This window comes from Monodelphis domestica, chromosome 3 (assembly GCF_027887165.1).
Source record: "Monodelphis domestica isolate mMonDom1 chromosome 3, mMonDom1.pri, whole genome shotgun sequence".
In the NCBI taxonomy this organism is placed as follows: Eukaryota; Metazoa; Chordata; class Mammalia; order Didelphimorphia; family Didelphidae; genus Monodelphis; species Monodelphis domestica.
Window position 1 is genome coordinate 171,181,955 of NC_077229.1, and position 16,206 is coordinate 171,198,160.

The 16,206-nt window shown below is 36.9% G+C and overlaps 1 protein-coding gene across 8 annotated transcripts in view; it reads right to left on the reverse strand.

Moving 5' to 3' along the window:
- VPS13B (vacuolar protein sorting 13 homolog B) overlaps nt 1-16,206 on the reverse strand; it is a 1,055,144-nt gene that overhangs the window by 110,740 nt on the left and 928,198 nt on the right. For all 8 annotated transcript variants that reach the window (XM_056820764.1, XM_056820763.1, XM_056820760.1 and 5 more), the window contains 2 exons: nt 2,557-2,738; nt 527-876 (listed from right to left, as the gene is read on the reverse strand). In XM_056820764.1, the coding sequence (XP_056676742.1) occupies nt 527-876; nt 2,557-2,738 (532 nt within the window). The remainder of the gene's footprint in view (nt 1-526; nt 877-2,556; nt 2,739-16,206) is intronic.

Here is a 16,206-nt window from a genome sequence, read left to right on the forward strand (position 1 = left end):
TAAAGAAGCAATGGGGTATACTATTTGGTTAATACAAGTCAGCCCTGCCACGGTACATTGGGGGAATGGACAGTTAACAGACACAAGAGAGCACGCCACGCTGTATCCTCACCCTGTGTGCATCTCTGAAAACCCAAAGTGCTCAACATCTTTAAGACCCAAACTAGCTTTTCATTCCGCTAGCAGTCCCTGAGATTACACTAAGTAGTCTGATTGGAACTTTGGCAAGCTGAAACTATAAAGTAATTGGAAAAATTCTGGAGAATAGGGTACTTTATACACAGATGTGGCACATTAGTCACAAAAATGTGGGCATAATATCCGATGCATGTGTAGAGGACCCATATTCTCTAGAGTTTTCAAAAACCATGTGGGTTGCTTTGCCAGTGTGGAAGCAGGCGCCAAATATTCCACTGCCCATCCGCTTCATTCTGTCACATTGGAGTTTGGTTTTGACTCATCTGACATAGCATCCAATTGAAAATTAAACACGGTCACTTTGGAAACGGCGATGGAACGCGCGTACCTGTTGCCAAGCTTGTACTGCCGTGTTTAGAGAATGAACTGCATGCTGCCCCAAGTTTACAAATATCGAATCAACAATCACTGTACAGTCCAGGAGCTGTTCTGCTGCCTCGCTAGAAACGGCAATCTGTCCATAGATACTGAAGGGCTTCACCACACTCTGCATGGTAACATTTCTGCACTCCAGAAGTTTACAGTCAGCTTGAGTGGAGAACTGGAACTCTTGACAGACTGACCCATCATTCCACTGCCTGAGATAAATGCGTGGTTCTCTGAAGGAGAGAATCATGTATTCTAGCTCAGCTGGCACATTCTTATCAGAGATGAATGGCTGTAGGTACTGTGGTGAAACTATGAAGAAAACAGACAAGCAAGGGAAACAACACATTTAGAAGAGGCAGTTATATATTGTGGGGAAATATATATGAACTTTCAGTTTATAAAACAAACGTTTTACTCTGGGAAAGGAAAAGAGTAGGATAAAAAGAATTCAATGATCGTTAAGAGGGGGCAGCTAGGTGACTCAGTGGCTGGAGAGTTAGGCCTAGAGATAGGAGGTCTTAGGTTCAAATCTGACTTCTGATACTTCTTAGTTGTGTGACCCTGGGCAAGTCATTTGACCCCCATTGCCTAGCCCATACCTCTCTTCTGCCTTGGAACTCATACATAATATTGCCTCTAAGACAGAAGGTAAGGGTTTTTTAAAAATGACAGTTAAGAAAGTTGAATTTTCAATTTTTCTAAATTAGAACAAAAGCCTACTGTTTAAGATAACATATTCCCTTTTTAGAAAGTATATTTTATATCTGAATTTTAAAGGAAAGCTGAATTTTAAAGGAATGCCTTTTGTAATCAAGGAAAAATATTCTAAATTGGCTAATTAAATAAAATAAAAAAAAAAGAAAGCCTTGCTGAATCTTCAGGAAGCAGACTCTCTTCTCCTATCAGTGCCAATCAATGATTCCCTTACTGTCTACAAGAGGAAAACTGACTCATCAATGCAAAAAATCCTTAAAAGGTAAGAATAGTCCTATAGAATTGCACTATACTTTTCAACCAACTCTCATCAACAGGGGTTTCTTTAAGAAAGCTTAAAAAAAAAAAGCAGCTGACACCCCTCCCTGCCCCCCTTTTCTTGGTTGAAAAGGCAATATGCTTACTAGCAGCTGTGTTTGGTTTTAATCTGATTTTTGCTTTTTCCATTGTGCCTAAATTGAAAGTTCTAACACCTGGTATCAGAACACATTAGCTAGAAAGCTAGCGTACAGTCAAAAATAATTTACAAGTAACTATCTGATTGTGAAAACTAACATTAGTTTGTCAGATGCTATTCTTGGATTGTAGAAAAATTTTAATCAAAGTTTGTAAAACTGTTCAAGTTATCTGAGGTATTTGTCCATCTCCTACAGACAGTGTTCCTGCATTTGAAATCAGGCAATATGCTGAAGTCCTTCTGGAATGTCCATGCCATTAATGCAATGACACAGCATACTGAACGAAACCAGATGCATCTCCTTCAACAAAAAGATCATAATTGGAATAACAGTGAAACCTGTAGTTCTTGCAGATTTTTCAAAAATCCTCATTACAGAAGCTCCAAAGTCTTAAAGCATTTCAAGAGTACTGTAAAATGTACTAAGTTCAGTAGTATTGGTGGGAAACATAAAAGATCTATAGGCTTTTTGAAAAGAGAGGGAACACCTGCTGGACCTGGCCTATTGCCTCATGTGGTGGCAGCCATTGCTGCTGGACAGACTTGGCAATGCTCCTTACTGTTCTGGGGAAAATGAATGGCACTTCTAAAAATATTCAGTCCCATGGGGAAGGCAATCGGCAACCACAGCACTCTGGGCCTTGAAGGCTCCTAACACCGGCAACAGAAGGCATCAATTTGAAATTGAAACCCTTTTCTTTTGCACTTCCTGGAAGTAAGTTTCCAGGACCACTGTTAATGAACAATGTGATTCAGAACCAGCAACACCAAGGAAGAAGGATAAAAAGGTTTGCATTCTATCTCAGAGTAAAGAGTACCTGTGCCCAACTGATCGAGGTGATGACAGAAATGGAATTCAAGGTGAGCAAACTGGAGAGAGACAGCGAGGGATGGCACAAACCACGGAGTAAAGCAGGAGTCCACTCGTGTGCAGGCAGCTAGGGCTGTTGGTGTTACAAGCTGATCACAAGCACTCTGTGAGCCAGATTCACTTTCAGAGCTGTGGGAAATAAAATAAAATTAAAAAAAAAAAGTTCTGTGTCTATATTGTTTTATAATAAAATGACCACTTTTTTTCTGTTTTTTTTTTTGTTTTGTTTTTAAAACAGCATCAAGAAGCTAAAATTATGGTTATTTTACAGTGGCAAAAAATAATTTATATTTATTATTTTGAATGATTATGAATGTATTGATTATCCTCTGAATTACCGGCAGTAAATTTCTATTCCTAGGTGAGCTGCCCACTCCAATAGACTGAGGCCATCGTAATGAATGTGTGTTCTGGGAATGAAAATTAATTTTCTCATCAGCTTTAGCTAAACATAATTTAGAAGATAAATCTTCTGAGAGTAACACACAACCTCCCAATATCAACTAATGAATTTTTGCTAATGCTTTGTTCCTGATTATCTACGTCTGCATCACACTCACTACACCCCACTTTCCCCCCTTAGTCAGTAAGTTGGTCTGCAATATTTTTGTTGAGTTTTGGTCTGAGTTTCCTGGGAAATAGGACCAAGGCTGGGAGGATGAGGGGCTACACTATCAAGTTGCTTAAAAATAGATAAAATCATATTGTAATCAATATTATATGTAATAGTAGACTGAGAAGGTGTTGGAAGGGAGCTGCTATAGCAAGAAGTTAGAAGTGGAATGGGAGTACAATACATGTTCACATTAATTTTATTTGGTCATTGTACTTCATTGTTGCGCTTCCCTCTCCCTAGTCTGGGTTATCATCTTTTTTATTTAATCTGGATCAGATGAGGATGACTTTGATGACCCTTTCAACTCTGCAATCCCTTTTCCATGGCTATAACTCCAACCACACCAACTTGCTCTGAAACTAGCTGATGAATCCCCAAAGTAGAGTGATACTTCATATTTTCTATACATTCCATTCCAGCAGAGTTTTAATGAAAGATCAAAGGTTTAGAAGGGAAAGTTCCTGTCCTTAAGGAGTTTATAGTCTAGCTGGAGATATGTAACATATATCACAAAGATTTGAGAACATTACAAAGAAAAAAATAAATGACTAAAAATTAATATTTTGAATCCATAAATACTAGGGAGACATGGAACAATGGACTGATTAGAATGAGATAGGCAGGAATAATCAGTGAGTGTTTATTGAGAGATGTGAATTTTGAATCAGGCTCTTAAAAGATGGGAGTGAACAGAATGGATAAAAAGGCATAGGGAGCTCTTTCCAACAAATATTGAATGAGTGCCTACCCTCAGAGAACATACAGTGAGAGTTATTCCTATTGGGATTCTGTATTCTAGTGTAAGTTCCCTATATAAAATATATATTTCAGAGTAATAAAACACAAACACACAGGCTTGTATATATTTTGTGTACATATAGTCATAAAAGCACATATATCACTGAATAATAAGCTTGAGAACTAGAAGGGACTTTGTGGCTTTTTGAGTCTAATTCATACCTAAAAGGAATTTTCATTATAGCTAGATATCTCTCTAATCATATATGGATATTGATAGATATCCATAATTATCTAGATAAAGCTATTGTTTTAGCAGGCATATACATATACATCATAGCAACCTATCCTTCCCCTTCTCCTAAAAATACATCAATCCCAAAATAAAGTTGCTAATAATTTACTTACACTATCTCATATAAAACTCATTTTAGCAAAACAAAATCATTGTTTTTATATTATTAAAAAATGGATGTTTTAGGTACTTTCACTTTTGAATCACTAAATACTATTTAAAGTTTATCTCCTACCTTAAAGGATTATTGTAAAGTTCAGATGAAATAATTTATGTAAATCATTTGCAATTTAAAGGAATATACATATTGATATTACTACTATAGGTTTTCTTAGAAACAGTGTGCCAGATTGAAATAAATATATATAGAGATATATATGTAGGAATATATGTGTGTACATATATACATATACATAGGTCTAGACATTTTGTAGATGTCAGTGAGACCAGTCACAAAATAGTAATATGAAATATGCTTTGGATGGATTTTCCCCTTACAACTGCAATCTCTGCTATGGTAAATTTTTCTAAGGTCTATCCTGGCATCTCATGTGAGCAATGAATACAGGAATGTATAGTATAAAAGACTGATAAAGCAGCACAAGGCAACGCTAGCCAAGAAATTCACTTATACTAAATTATAAAAGTAGAGGAAATATGGCATAATGCAACAGTGTTGGGCTCAGAGTCAGGATAACTTTGGCTCAGATTTCATCACTGACACTTACTAGCCAGGTGACCCTGGGTTAAGTCACTTAACTCATATGCCTAGGATTTACTTTCTTAGTCAAAGTTCCCTTGCATTCTGCATCAGTGGGGTGTGGGGAAGGAAAGTTTCTCACTGGAGTTTCCTATGTTGACAAAAAACACAGACATCTTTTTCAGGGTTCTTAGAAGTTGGTGGATAGAAATTCAGTGCCAGAAAAAAAACAAACCCTACCACTAATCAATAATGCTACAATAACTTTAAACTCCTAAGTTAAATGTTGCCATCCTAAATTCAAACAGTTAGCCCAAAATACACACACTAGTATCATATCCAGAAGAACAATTAAACAAAAAAAAGAAATACATATACTGTGTTCTGGCCTCAATTTAAATATGTTTAGGGTATATAATTCTACAGGTTTTCAAATGTTTCTTCAATTTGCTCATCACCACAGTGAACTATAAAAAGGAGCCTATACCTATTTACTTTTAACATGAGTGTCCATAAATGTGAGCTGATGTATGTCCTAGAGTTAGTTATAGCTGCTCTATTTTTGTAAATGTTCTTATATGGATAGAGATATGTATAGATTTCAATCTAATCTAGGCACCAAAAGGAAGAAGCGGAATTTATGGGATATTGTAGCAGGAAGGCATAGAAAGATTAAAAAAAAAAAAACCTCCAAATTTTGAACATCTATATTTTAACACTCCTCCTTTTCCCACCAGACTGCCAAAACAGGTCAGATTCATGGGCCATTGCCAATGTTCACAGTATTCTCTGGTGCTGCTGGTTTCTAACATGCTGAATGATGGCTCTTGGAAGCATGCAAGACCTCTTGACTTATAATAAATGGATCTCATAAGATTCAGTAGTTAGTTCAAACATCCAGAAGTTCAGATGCAAAGCTAAACTTCTTGGACCCCTTTATACCTAATTCAAATAATATAATAATCCCACAAGGTTCCTAAGCAGGAGGAAATATATAACAGAGAATCTGAATTCCTCTGCAACCCATAACTACTTTAAGAATCTTAAGGTGGCTGCTGAGCAGTATTTAGTCTTTTGGGAAAATAAGGATGAGCTAATATCAATTTATTAGACTGGAATTTACTCTTTATATTGTCTAGAGCATTTAGCAGAGCACCTTCCATATAGTACGCATTCAATAAATATTTGCTGGGTCAATTATCTAATGAGTAGAGAGACAAAAAAGGTAACAAGAGAAAAAACAATAGAGTTCTAATATATTTTTTAAAGTACATATTTAAGTTGCAAAAAGTTGCTGAATGTTAAACCATAAGTAAAGCATAAAAGGCAAAGCCTTTGAAGGGTTTTTCACTGTCAAAGGGAAAAGAAAAAACAACAACAAAACCATGTAAGAAAATTCCTCCTTCAATGGGTATAGGGAAAGCAAACATTCATGTGGGAAAAACTTTTCCAGGATAAAACTTTGAATTATTATATTAAGAAGTCAAGATGACAAAGCTGTTAAAGGAACAAGAATTTTGTTCAACAAATCCCCAGCCTGTAGCTAGCAGAGTGAACATGAAGAAGCCCAACGAGGGGAAGCAATATTTGGAGACAACCCTAATCTTCCCCATGAAAAATGAGCATGTGACTCAGAGAGTAAGTCTATGAACAGAGGCCAGTAGAAAACAAGGCCCCAAATGACCATGCCCTGTTGTTATTAGAATCACAGGTTTATTCCTTTTTATGTGTGACTATCACCTAGGCATTATTTTAAAAAAATTTTTATTTAGAATATTTTGCCATGGTAACATGATCAATGATACCCCCTTACTCTCCCCTCCCAAAGCCAACAAACAGTTCCACTGGGTTATACATATATCATTGTTCAAAACCTATTTCCATGTTATTCATATCTGCAGTAGAGTAATCCTTTAACATTAAAACCTTAATCATATCCCTAGCACACTATGTGATCGAGCATATATTTTTCTAATGCATTTCTGGTTCCCATAGTTCTTTGGATAGTGTTCTTTCTTATAAATCCCTCTGGATTGTCCTGGATTATTGCATTGCTGCTAGTAGAGAAGTCCATTACATTCAATTGTGCCACAGTGTATCAGCCTCTGTGTACAATGTTCTCCTGCTTCTGCTCCTCTCGCTCTGCATCACTTCCTGGAGGTTGTTCCAGTCTCCATGGAATTCCTCCACTTTATTATTCCTTTTTGCACAATAGTATTCCATCACAAACATACACCACAATTTGTTCAGCCATTCCCCAATTGAAGGGCATCCCCTCATTTTCCAATTTTTTGCCACCACAAAGAGTGCAGCTATGAATATTCTTGTACAAGTCTTTTTCCTTATTATCTCTTTGGGGTACAAACCCAGCAGTGCTATGGCTGGATCGAAGGGCAGACAGTCTTTTATCGCCCTTTGAGCATAGTTCAAATTGCCCTCCAGAATGGCTGGATCAATTCACAACTCCACCAGCAATATCACCTAAGCATTATAAGATAGGGAGGAAACCCCATCTCCTCCATGAAGCTTTCTGTCTGCTACTGTCTATTTTGATCTCCATTTTCTCCTCACTGCTATATTAACTTCTCTATAATACTCATTTCAGCATTTATCTTAGATAACTATTTCATATGTATTGATCTTGTCTCCTCAACAAATATGCATACTCCTCAAGATAGACAGAACATAAGCTCCTTGAAGGTAGTGCTTTCCCTTTACCAGCTCTAAAAAAGAACTCGCCATACACACTAGTAGTTGGGATTCTTGGTCAGGTATGAGACAGACTAGACAGTTTCTGATTGAGTTTCTGTGATAAACCCTTTTGGCTTTGGCTTTATATTTATAGCACCTAGAATTGTGCCTTAAATAAAGTAGGCACTTAATGTTTGTTAAATTACCAAATGAGAGAATACATCCTATATTTCTTTTGAAGAATAAGGCACTGTGAAAGATTAAAAATAAGTGGTCAAAGAAAGCACCACCAATGCCTTTAACATCCATTACTTTATGTTTTGTTTTTGTGTATATGTATCATATGTTTCTACTAGAATGGAGATGATAGAGAAATACAGAAGATTTCTTTAAGGGAATGAAATGACTAGATCTGTGCATAAGTAAGATGGATTTTTCCTAGGAGAGAGATCATAGGATTATAAGATTTAGAATGGGAATGAATTTTAGTGATTATTAAGTCCAAACTCCTTATTTTGCGAAGAAGGGGCTCCTCAGTCCCTCCTGGTAATAGGTAAAGCCTGGATGAAGTATGAGATGGGGGTCTAGGGCTCAGAAAAGAGTTCAGTTTAGGAGTGATGACTAGGGCTATGGGAGAAATTAGCTTGATAAGGGAAAGAGTGGAGAAAGGGAAAAGGAAAAGCTGGCAGCAGAATCTTGGAAAGGGTTGAAAAGAAGAACCAGAAAAGGAAACAGAGAAAGGTAAATCATAAAGGAAAGAAGTAAATCAAGATTATTTTTTGGTATCTTTGAAGCCATGACAGAAGTAATAGTCAAAAGGAAGGGTAGCCAAGAGTGTCATTCAAAAAAATTCATTTCAACAAATATTTATTAAAGGACTACTATGTGTGAGGCACTGTTATAAACAACTAATATTTATATAGCACCTACTATGTATTTTACACTTTACAAAGCATTTTACAAATATTATCTCATTTGAGCCTCACAACAACCCTAGCAAGGAGTCAGGTGCAATTATTTGTCCCCACTTTACAGTTGAGAAAACTGAGACACACATAAGTTAACTGACTTGTTTGACCAAGATCACTGTTGTTGTTTCAGTCTTGTCCGGCTCTTTGTGACCTCATTTGGTATTTTGTTGGCAAAGATATTGGAGTGACTGCCATTTCCATTTCCAACTTATTTTATAGATGAGGAAACAGAGGCAGATAGGGTCAGGATCAAATAGCTAGTAAATGTTTGAGGTTGGATGTGAATTCAGGCCTTTCTGACACTCTAGAGCTATCAAATAGTTAAACACAAGGAAGTTTGGAATCAAAAGCAAGGAGGGGATCAGGGAGTTTTCTAAAAAAGGCAGTGCTAGAGCTGAAGGAAGAGAAGGATTCTTTGAGGTGGGGTGAGGGCAGTGCCCTCTGAGCACTGGCACACACAGGCAAAGGGATGGGGGATGTTGAGCTGCATGTTAGGAAAAGGAGAAGACCAGCAATAGTAACTTCAAAAGGTACTGTTAAATTGGCTACCAGTTAATAGTAGCAAATGGAAAGGCTACATGGTTTCCTCCAGAGACTCCCTAAAATGATGAAAACCATGACCCTCAAAGTTAAATGTTTTGAAGGAAAAAGAAATAAGTAGACGCAGGAAACATCTCTCTATATAAAGGCTTGAAAAAGTCATAAAGTTAATTGCTAGACAAATTTCTTACTCTCTAACTATATGAGATGTAGTTGTTTTTTCAGGTACCCATAGGAGTAGAGAACTTCCTTCCTTCCTCATATATCTCTATTGTTAAAAATTAGCCTGAAATGTCATCAGATCCAGCCACCTGCTTCAGGTTTGGCTTATCCACCTAAAAGTGGTATGTTCAAGGTCTATTTTTTAGCTCGTTAATGATGAGAGCATGTCAAACATTTCATTGAAATTGAGAGAGATATCTTTTGAAAGAAAAAGAAATCAATGTGGCATTCCTTCGGGCTTGGATGAAAGGAACTAGTGTTGCTACTAGATGATATGGAAAAGGTGGAATATCTCAAGGAGAGGAAGCTTAATCGGAAAAAGACCCTCTCACCTTGAAAAGATGAGGCATTAGAGGTATTATGGTCTCTTCCAGTAATAAATGTAGAGTGTCAACAATATATGACCCTGCAGATTCAGAGTGTAGTCGTCAGGCCTGGGGAAGAGAATTTGGGCCAATGAAAGGGGAAGTGGAGGAGAGGAGCCAAAGGGAAAGGAAAGGATTATTTCAAGATACTGAAGACTCAGAGAAAACAATTCCCTATTAATTTCAAGCACTAACATATTCAGGAATTTAAAAATTCCAGGAATAAAGTATAGCACTTGGTGCAGCCAAGCTGATTAAAAATGGACACAGGCATTTATATTTGGAATATCAGAACTAAGTGGAATTAATAAGGATATTTGGCTTCTCTTTTATTCTATATTTGTACTTGTTTTACTTTTCAGAAGTCATCTTGTGAAATGTTTTAAGCCCAGATTAGGTTTTACCTCACAAAACAGCTGAGTGAGAAAGAACAATGAAGCCATGGAACAGAAAAACAATTGGAAAAAAAATTTGGTTAAGCCCAAACTACTCCTATATAATATGAGGGACTTTGGAGGGGCCATTAATTTCGGAGACCAGACCCAGTCTAGGAAAGAAAGTTTTATATCAGAGCCCAAGTCTGCTTCTTGCATCCATTTGTTGTTCCCCTCAGTGATGAGTGCTAGCCTAGTATTGGGCTGCAGGGATTAAATCCTGAGGTGATGCGTTTCATGAGCATTTGCTATAATAGGATTTGCGTGCTTCAGGAACAAAATGATACAGACAAAATGATGCTGTCTGCTGAAAGCTGCCTTTTTCTACATAGCATTTGTTATGGTTCTAAGGAATCATTGTAGCCTTCCCTTTAAATAACCATCTTTATCTGCATATTTCACAATTCTAAATATTGACCATGTACCTAACCAACCCTTCTTGCCAATATAGATGTACAATCTAGAACATAACTGTTAGCATGTGGCAGTTTGGGTTTTGGATTAAAGGCTTTCCTCTACCTTACACAGGAATCTCTGACTCATTCTATGCACAGGGCTGCCTAAAATCCTAAAAAACAAGCCAAAAAAAAGTCATCACAGGATAGTCAAGCAATTCTCATCCTCAATAGCTCAAACATGTTATTTAGCTGTTCACAGTAACTGGTAAAGTTTAATTTTGAAGCCTGATTCAAAGCTCATTGATAGCTTAGCAATGTCTTTTGGATACACTGATAGATTAGCCTGAAGTTCTTAACAAGGGTCATGAAATCATGAAGAACCTTAATATTGCCTAAAATGCTGTTTCTGGTGATAAAACACAAGTAGCTTACTTACTTTGGTGCCTTGCTCAATTCTAACCATTGTCTGAAAGCTAACCCATTGAAGTATATATAATTCTAACATGTTTTATGACAGTGAAAAGACTTTGAGAACAGGCTTAACAAAAGACTGTCTGCTGTCTTATGACGCCCTGCTAAGTTCAGAGATGCTCATCAAAAGAAGGTCAGCTCTCAAGTATTGACATTTACAGGCTACATTGATCCATGAACTTGTTAACAATACAAAACAGACCTCAGTCCTATAAAGCCCCTTTTCTGCTTCCATGCTGAGAGTGGCAAAATAGAGCCAAGGGGTGCTAAAAATCTGAAAGCTCTTAGGGAGAATGTTTATAGAAGCATTAATTTAATGGTTGGCACCAAGTTTGAAATCTTTGTTTAGTGACTGATGCATTGACATATTAATAGAGGACACAGTATTGGCATTCTAGCTACAAATGAAACCTGAGTTCACAAAGTTCATAAAGCCCAGGATCACAAAATTAGCAATAATGATGATTATAACAATAATAACAATGACAACTAGTATTTATATCACACTGTTGAAACATGAATGCCAAGAGCCTAATCAAAGCATTCATATTTTCCTCTATAGGCCTTTACTAAAATCTAGTTTTATCTCTGTGGATTTTTGCTATCCCATTTAATATATCTCTTGGCAGTGATTTATGGTACTGACTTTGTAAACTAGTTATTCTCACTGAATTCATCAACACCAATTTCAAACTAAAAATCTATTTGTCTTAAATCATCTTAACAAAGCTGAATGTGTGAAATATTAGTTACACTTGCAAATCCCATTTGAGTACAAAATGATGCCTGGGACTACAATGTCAAGCACTTTGATGAAAAGAGTGCACTGAATGTCATTCTCTACAGTTCTGGTTCCCAGAGCTCACATTTCCAGGGGCTAAGCTGACCACAGAGGTAATCGGTGAAGGTTCCCCATTCAGAGGAATTAACCTTGTCTAAAACACTTAACTTCTCAATGATGAAAATGCATTCCTTCACAATTAGTATCAAGAAATCATTTCCAACTTGATACTATTAATCGAAACCAGATGTTTACTTCTTTTTTTATTGATTGAGGTATTCATGTTCCTACTTTGTGACTCCTCCTGACTTCTAGAACATTTTACACTCCTGCGTCTAGTGCTATGAGGCAAATCCCTCTGCGAATCCATCAATACCCAATAGGAAGTGAGGCTTTTTTGGCATTTCATTACTTAAAGATGGAAAAACAGGCAACCTCTATCCAGTGTTATTCAATCTCCATGGCTGGGAAACCGATTTTTTAAAAAATGCTCAAGTGATCTAGAAACAAGAACTTCTTTCTAGACTGAATCTCAAAATTTCAGCCAGTCATCTCAACTCTAACTATGCTGTAGGAAGTAAATTGCAGTGGAAAAAAAAGCACTGAATTCGGAGTCTCATGTGACTCTAGAGCTTCTGGGATTTAATTTCCTGCCATGGCAAATGAAGACAACACCCTGCCTCCCTCAAAGGGTTATTGTGAGGGTCACACTGCTATCATGGCTATGAAAGTGCTTTGAAAAGATAATGTACTTATTATAATACACAATAGCTAGTCTTTATATACCATTTCAAGGTTTGCAAAGCACTTTACATATTTCACATCATTTGAACTTTGAGAGTAGGTACTATTATTGTTCTTATATGATGAGAAAATTGAGAATAAGAGACATTAAGGGAATTGCTGCGGGTCACAAAGCTAGTAAATGTTTAAGGAAAGATCATTGTTATTTTTCAAGTCATCCAAAGTTATTTTTAATAAGACAATTTATACTACACAGGAATGGCAATCACATATGTGGACGTGGAATCGAGAAGCCCCCAAACTTGTAGCCTAGAAGATTGAATGACCCCCAGTTTACTTAGCTTAAAGGGGAAAGCCTCAGGTTTGACCTTGTCACATGAGAGTTCCTCTGGGAGGGAAAATATAACTTTCTGACTAACAATAGACTTTAAAGTAGGTTAGGTGGGAATAGCTAATCCCATCAGGTGTTAAGTATCTCTTTTGTCCCAACAGTTTCTCCCCTTAGGCCAAACTCCTTTAACCCAGTGGCCCAGCCCGAGGCTGGGTCTTTCCCTTTTGTGTCCATAGTAAAACACCAGCCCCTCGGTTATACCTATCTGGGACTCCTCATTTTCCTTTGTTACCATTATTAGGTCAATCAACTATCCCTCTCATCCTTAGTCTCCACTTTCTCCTAGAAAGGTATTTAAGCTTGCCCACTTTAGTGGCTACTTGGAATTGTCCAATCCAGCAGAATTGGCCTTGTGTAGGTGTGTGGCGTGCAGCTCTGTGTAGAGGTCTAACTCAGCACTGTATCTCTTTCCTTAATTAAAGAGTAGCTTTTCTGAGTATTTAATAGTTCTGTTTTTTTCCCAGTCAACACATACAATAGTTATACAAAAGGAAAATCAAAGCTTGGAGATTTACAGTAAATGATGCCTATAATCAAACCTAGAATCCAGTTTCTTATTTTGAGGCCTCAAATCTCAGAATGTGAGAAGAGAAGCAGCCACCTAACCCAGCTAGTACACAGAAGGCACCCCTTCCTGCACCTGCCAACCCCCATTCAACAAGTGGTCACTTACCCTGGGCTAATGGCTCCTTTTTGTTGTCTAGCCCTAGGGGTTTAATTTGGATTTAAAAAGGTCAGTTAGGCCTTGGTTATCAAATATTCATTATTAACATTAATTTTTTAAAAAGTATCAGTGACAATTATTCGTTTAGAACACAGAATGTTTTGGCTAATTTGTACATCGGTTAAATGTCTAAAAAGATGACTGAAATTTTTCATTCTGTTCAGTCCTAGCAACACTCCTTAGGACACAATTCAAACACCAAGCACTCTATGAGGCATTTCCTGATTCTCCCAGTCTTTAATGGTCTTTCCCCAGTGTGGTCCTCACATCCATAGTACTTTGTGTTATATACTTCTATGCTTCTTTGTAATTACTTAAGTAAGTATATTGCTTGGCTTGATTCTAAGCTTTCTCAGGACAAGGATTATGATTTATCAAAACTGAATGTGTCCTAACAGCTGACACTGGGATCTGCTCACAACAGATGCTTACTAAAGGTTTATTGAATGGAATTTCAATATTTTTCAAGCCACAGACCAGGCGTGGAAAAGGTATAATATAAAAAAGGGGGGAAATGTCACAAATATGGGAATGGCTAAACAAGTTATGGCATATGAATGCAATGGGGTTTATTATTATTGCAAGAAATGAAGAAGGAAAACCTGGAAACACTTTTTTGAACATTGATGCAGAGTAAAGTGACAAGAACCAGGAGGACAATTTATACAGTAAGAGCAATATTTTAGAGAGAGAGATTAGCAACTCTGATCAACACAATGACTAACCATAATTCTAAGACTCATGCTGAAACATACTCTCCAATTCCAGAATGAGATCTGTGTCTGGATATTTCTTTTCAAATCTCCCTGGAAACCACATTGTAGTATTCTGTGTCTCATGAAGACTCTCTTTCTTATCTTTAATTAATTTGAAAGGTGAGAGTTGGATTACAAAGGAAATTCAGCCATCAAATTATTTTTATAAATTCAGAGAGTCCAGGTTAAGAATCCCTGTCCTCATTGTCAAGTCTGGTCATTTCCACCTTTGTAACACCTCTCCTCCAAGCCCCCTTTCCTCTTCTGGCATAGGCCCTTCCATGGTACAAGTCCTCATCACCTCACACTTGAAGATGGCCTTTTGGTTGGTCTCGCTTCAAGTTTCCCTTGATTTAGTACTCACCTGTCAAACTGTTACTCCTAAAGCACAAATCTGACCATGTTTCCTATGCATTCAATCAATTATGTAACTTCCTATTACATCCAGGACCAAATATTGTTTGGTAATCAGAGCCCACTGTAAACTGCCCCCTTCTCTATTTTTCCTCTTTTTTCCCCACCTTATCTCCCCTACAAATTTTGCAATCCAGTGACACAGGTCTCCTTGTCTTTCCTTGAACTAGATTTTGCCAACTCCAGGCATTTTTATGATCTGTCCCCCAAGCTTGGAATGCTCTCCCTACTCATCTCCACCTCTTGGTTTTCTCTACTTTCTTCAAACCTTAACTAAAATCTTTTCCTGTTATTGGAAGCCTTAACCAATTTCCTTTAATTCTAGTGTCTTCTTTCTGCTGACTATTTCTAATTCATCCTATAGATGTATGGATGTAATTGTTTACATCATGTTATTCTCAATAGACTACATTTTATCTTCTCAATAGACTCCTCAATGAGCTCCCCAATGGTGGGACATTTTTTTTTGCCTTTCTTTATAACCCCAGTATTTAGCACAGTGCTTGGCAAACAGTAGGCACTTAATACTTGACTGACAACCCTAGGGCCTAGGAGAAGCAAAGAGGATAGTAGAGAAAAAGAGAAAAGCAAACTTGATTTTTTTCCCTGGCACCAGAACTTGAGAGGAAACATGATCCTGGAAGATGAAAGACCTGGAAGGTAATTTTAATGATTATCTTGTCCAGTTCTCCTACTTTACATATGAAGAGAGTGAGATCTAGAGGATATAATTTACCTAAGGATCCATAGTTATAGTAAGGAGCAGAGTAGAGGTCTAAAACACAGCCCTAGTCCCTTGAATTCAGGGCTCATTCCTCAGTACCAAGTTGCCTCTGAGGCTGGGAAGATGCTTCAGAAGCCATGGAGCTGGTGGTTTTAGAGTAGGGTTTTAGAGACTACAAAGATCTCACATAAGTTAAAGACAACATAACTCAAGTTGATTTAGGGAATGAATCATTCTTGGGAGCAAAGTTTTTACTTCTTTTTAATTATTAGCTTAAAAGTTTTAAAAATTATTTTAGAAAGAAAATGTTCTTTTTCAAGTCATCAGTTGAAAAAAATGGCTATTAATATAAGACATCCTTTATTACCATCAGTTAACTAATATTTTAACAAACATGCAATTATATTTCCAACTCAAATTCCCAATTTTAAATCATCTACATATAAAGCAGATATAAAGAACAAAATATACTATATCTTAACAAAATTTTAAAATGCTATCATTTATACAAGTTTTTTTTTTAAATAAAATCCAACTAATAAAAACCTACCTTTGGATCCCTTTGCAAATATCCCTATGTATTTACAAAGCTCCATTAATTTTGTTTTTATTTTCTTATTTAT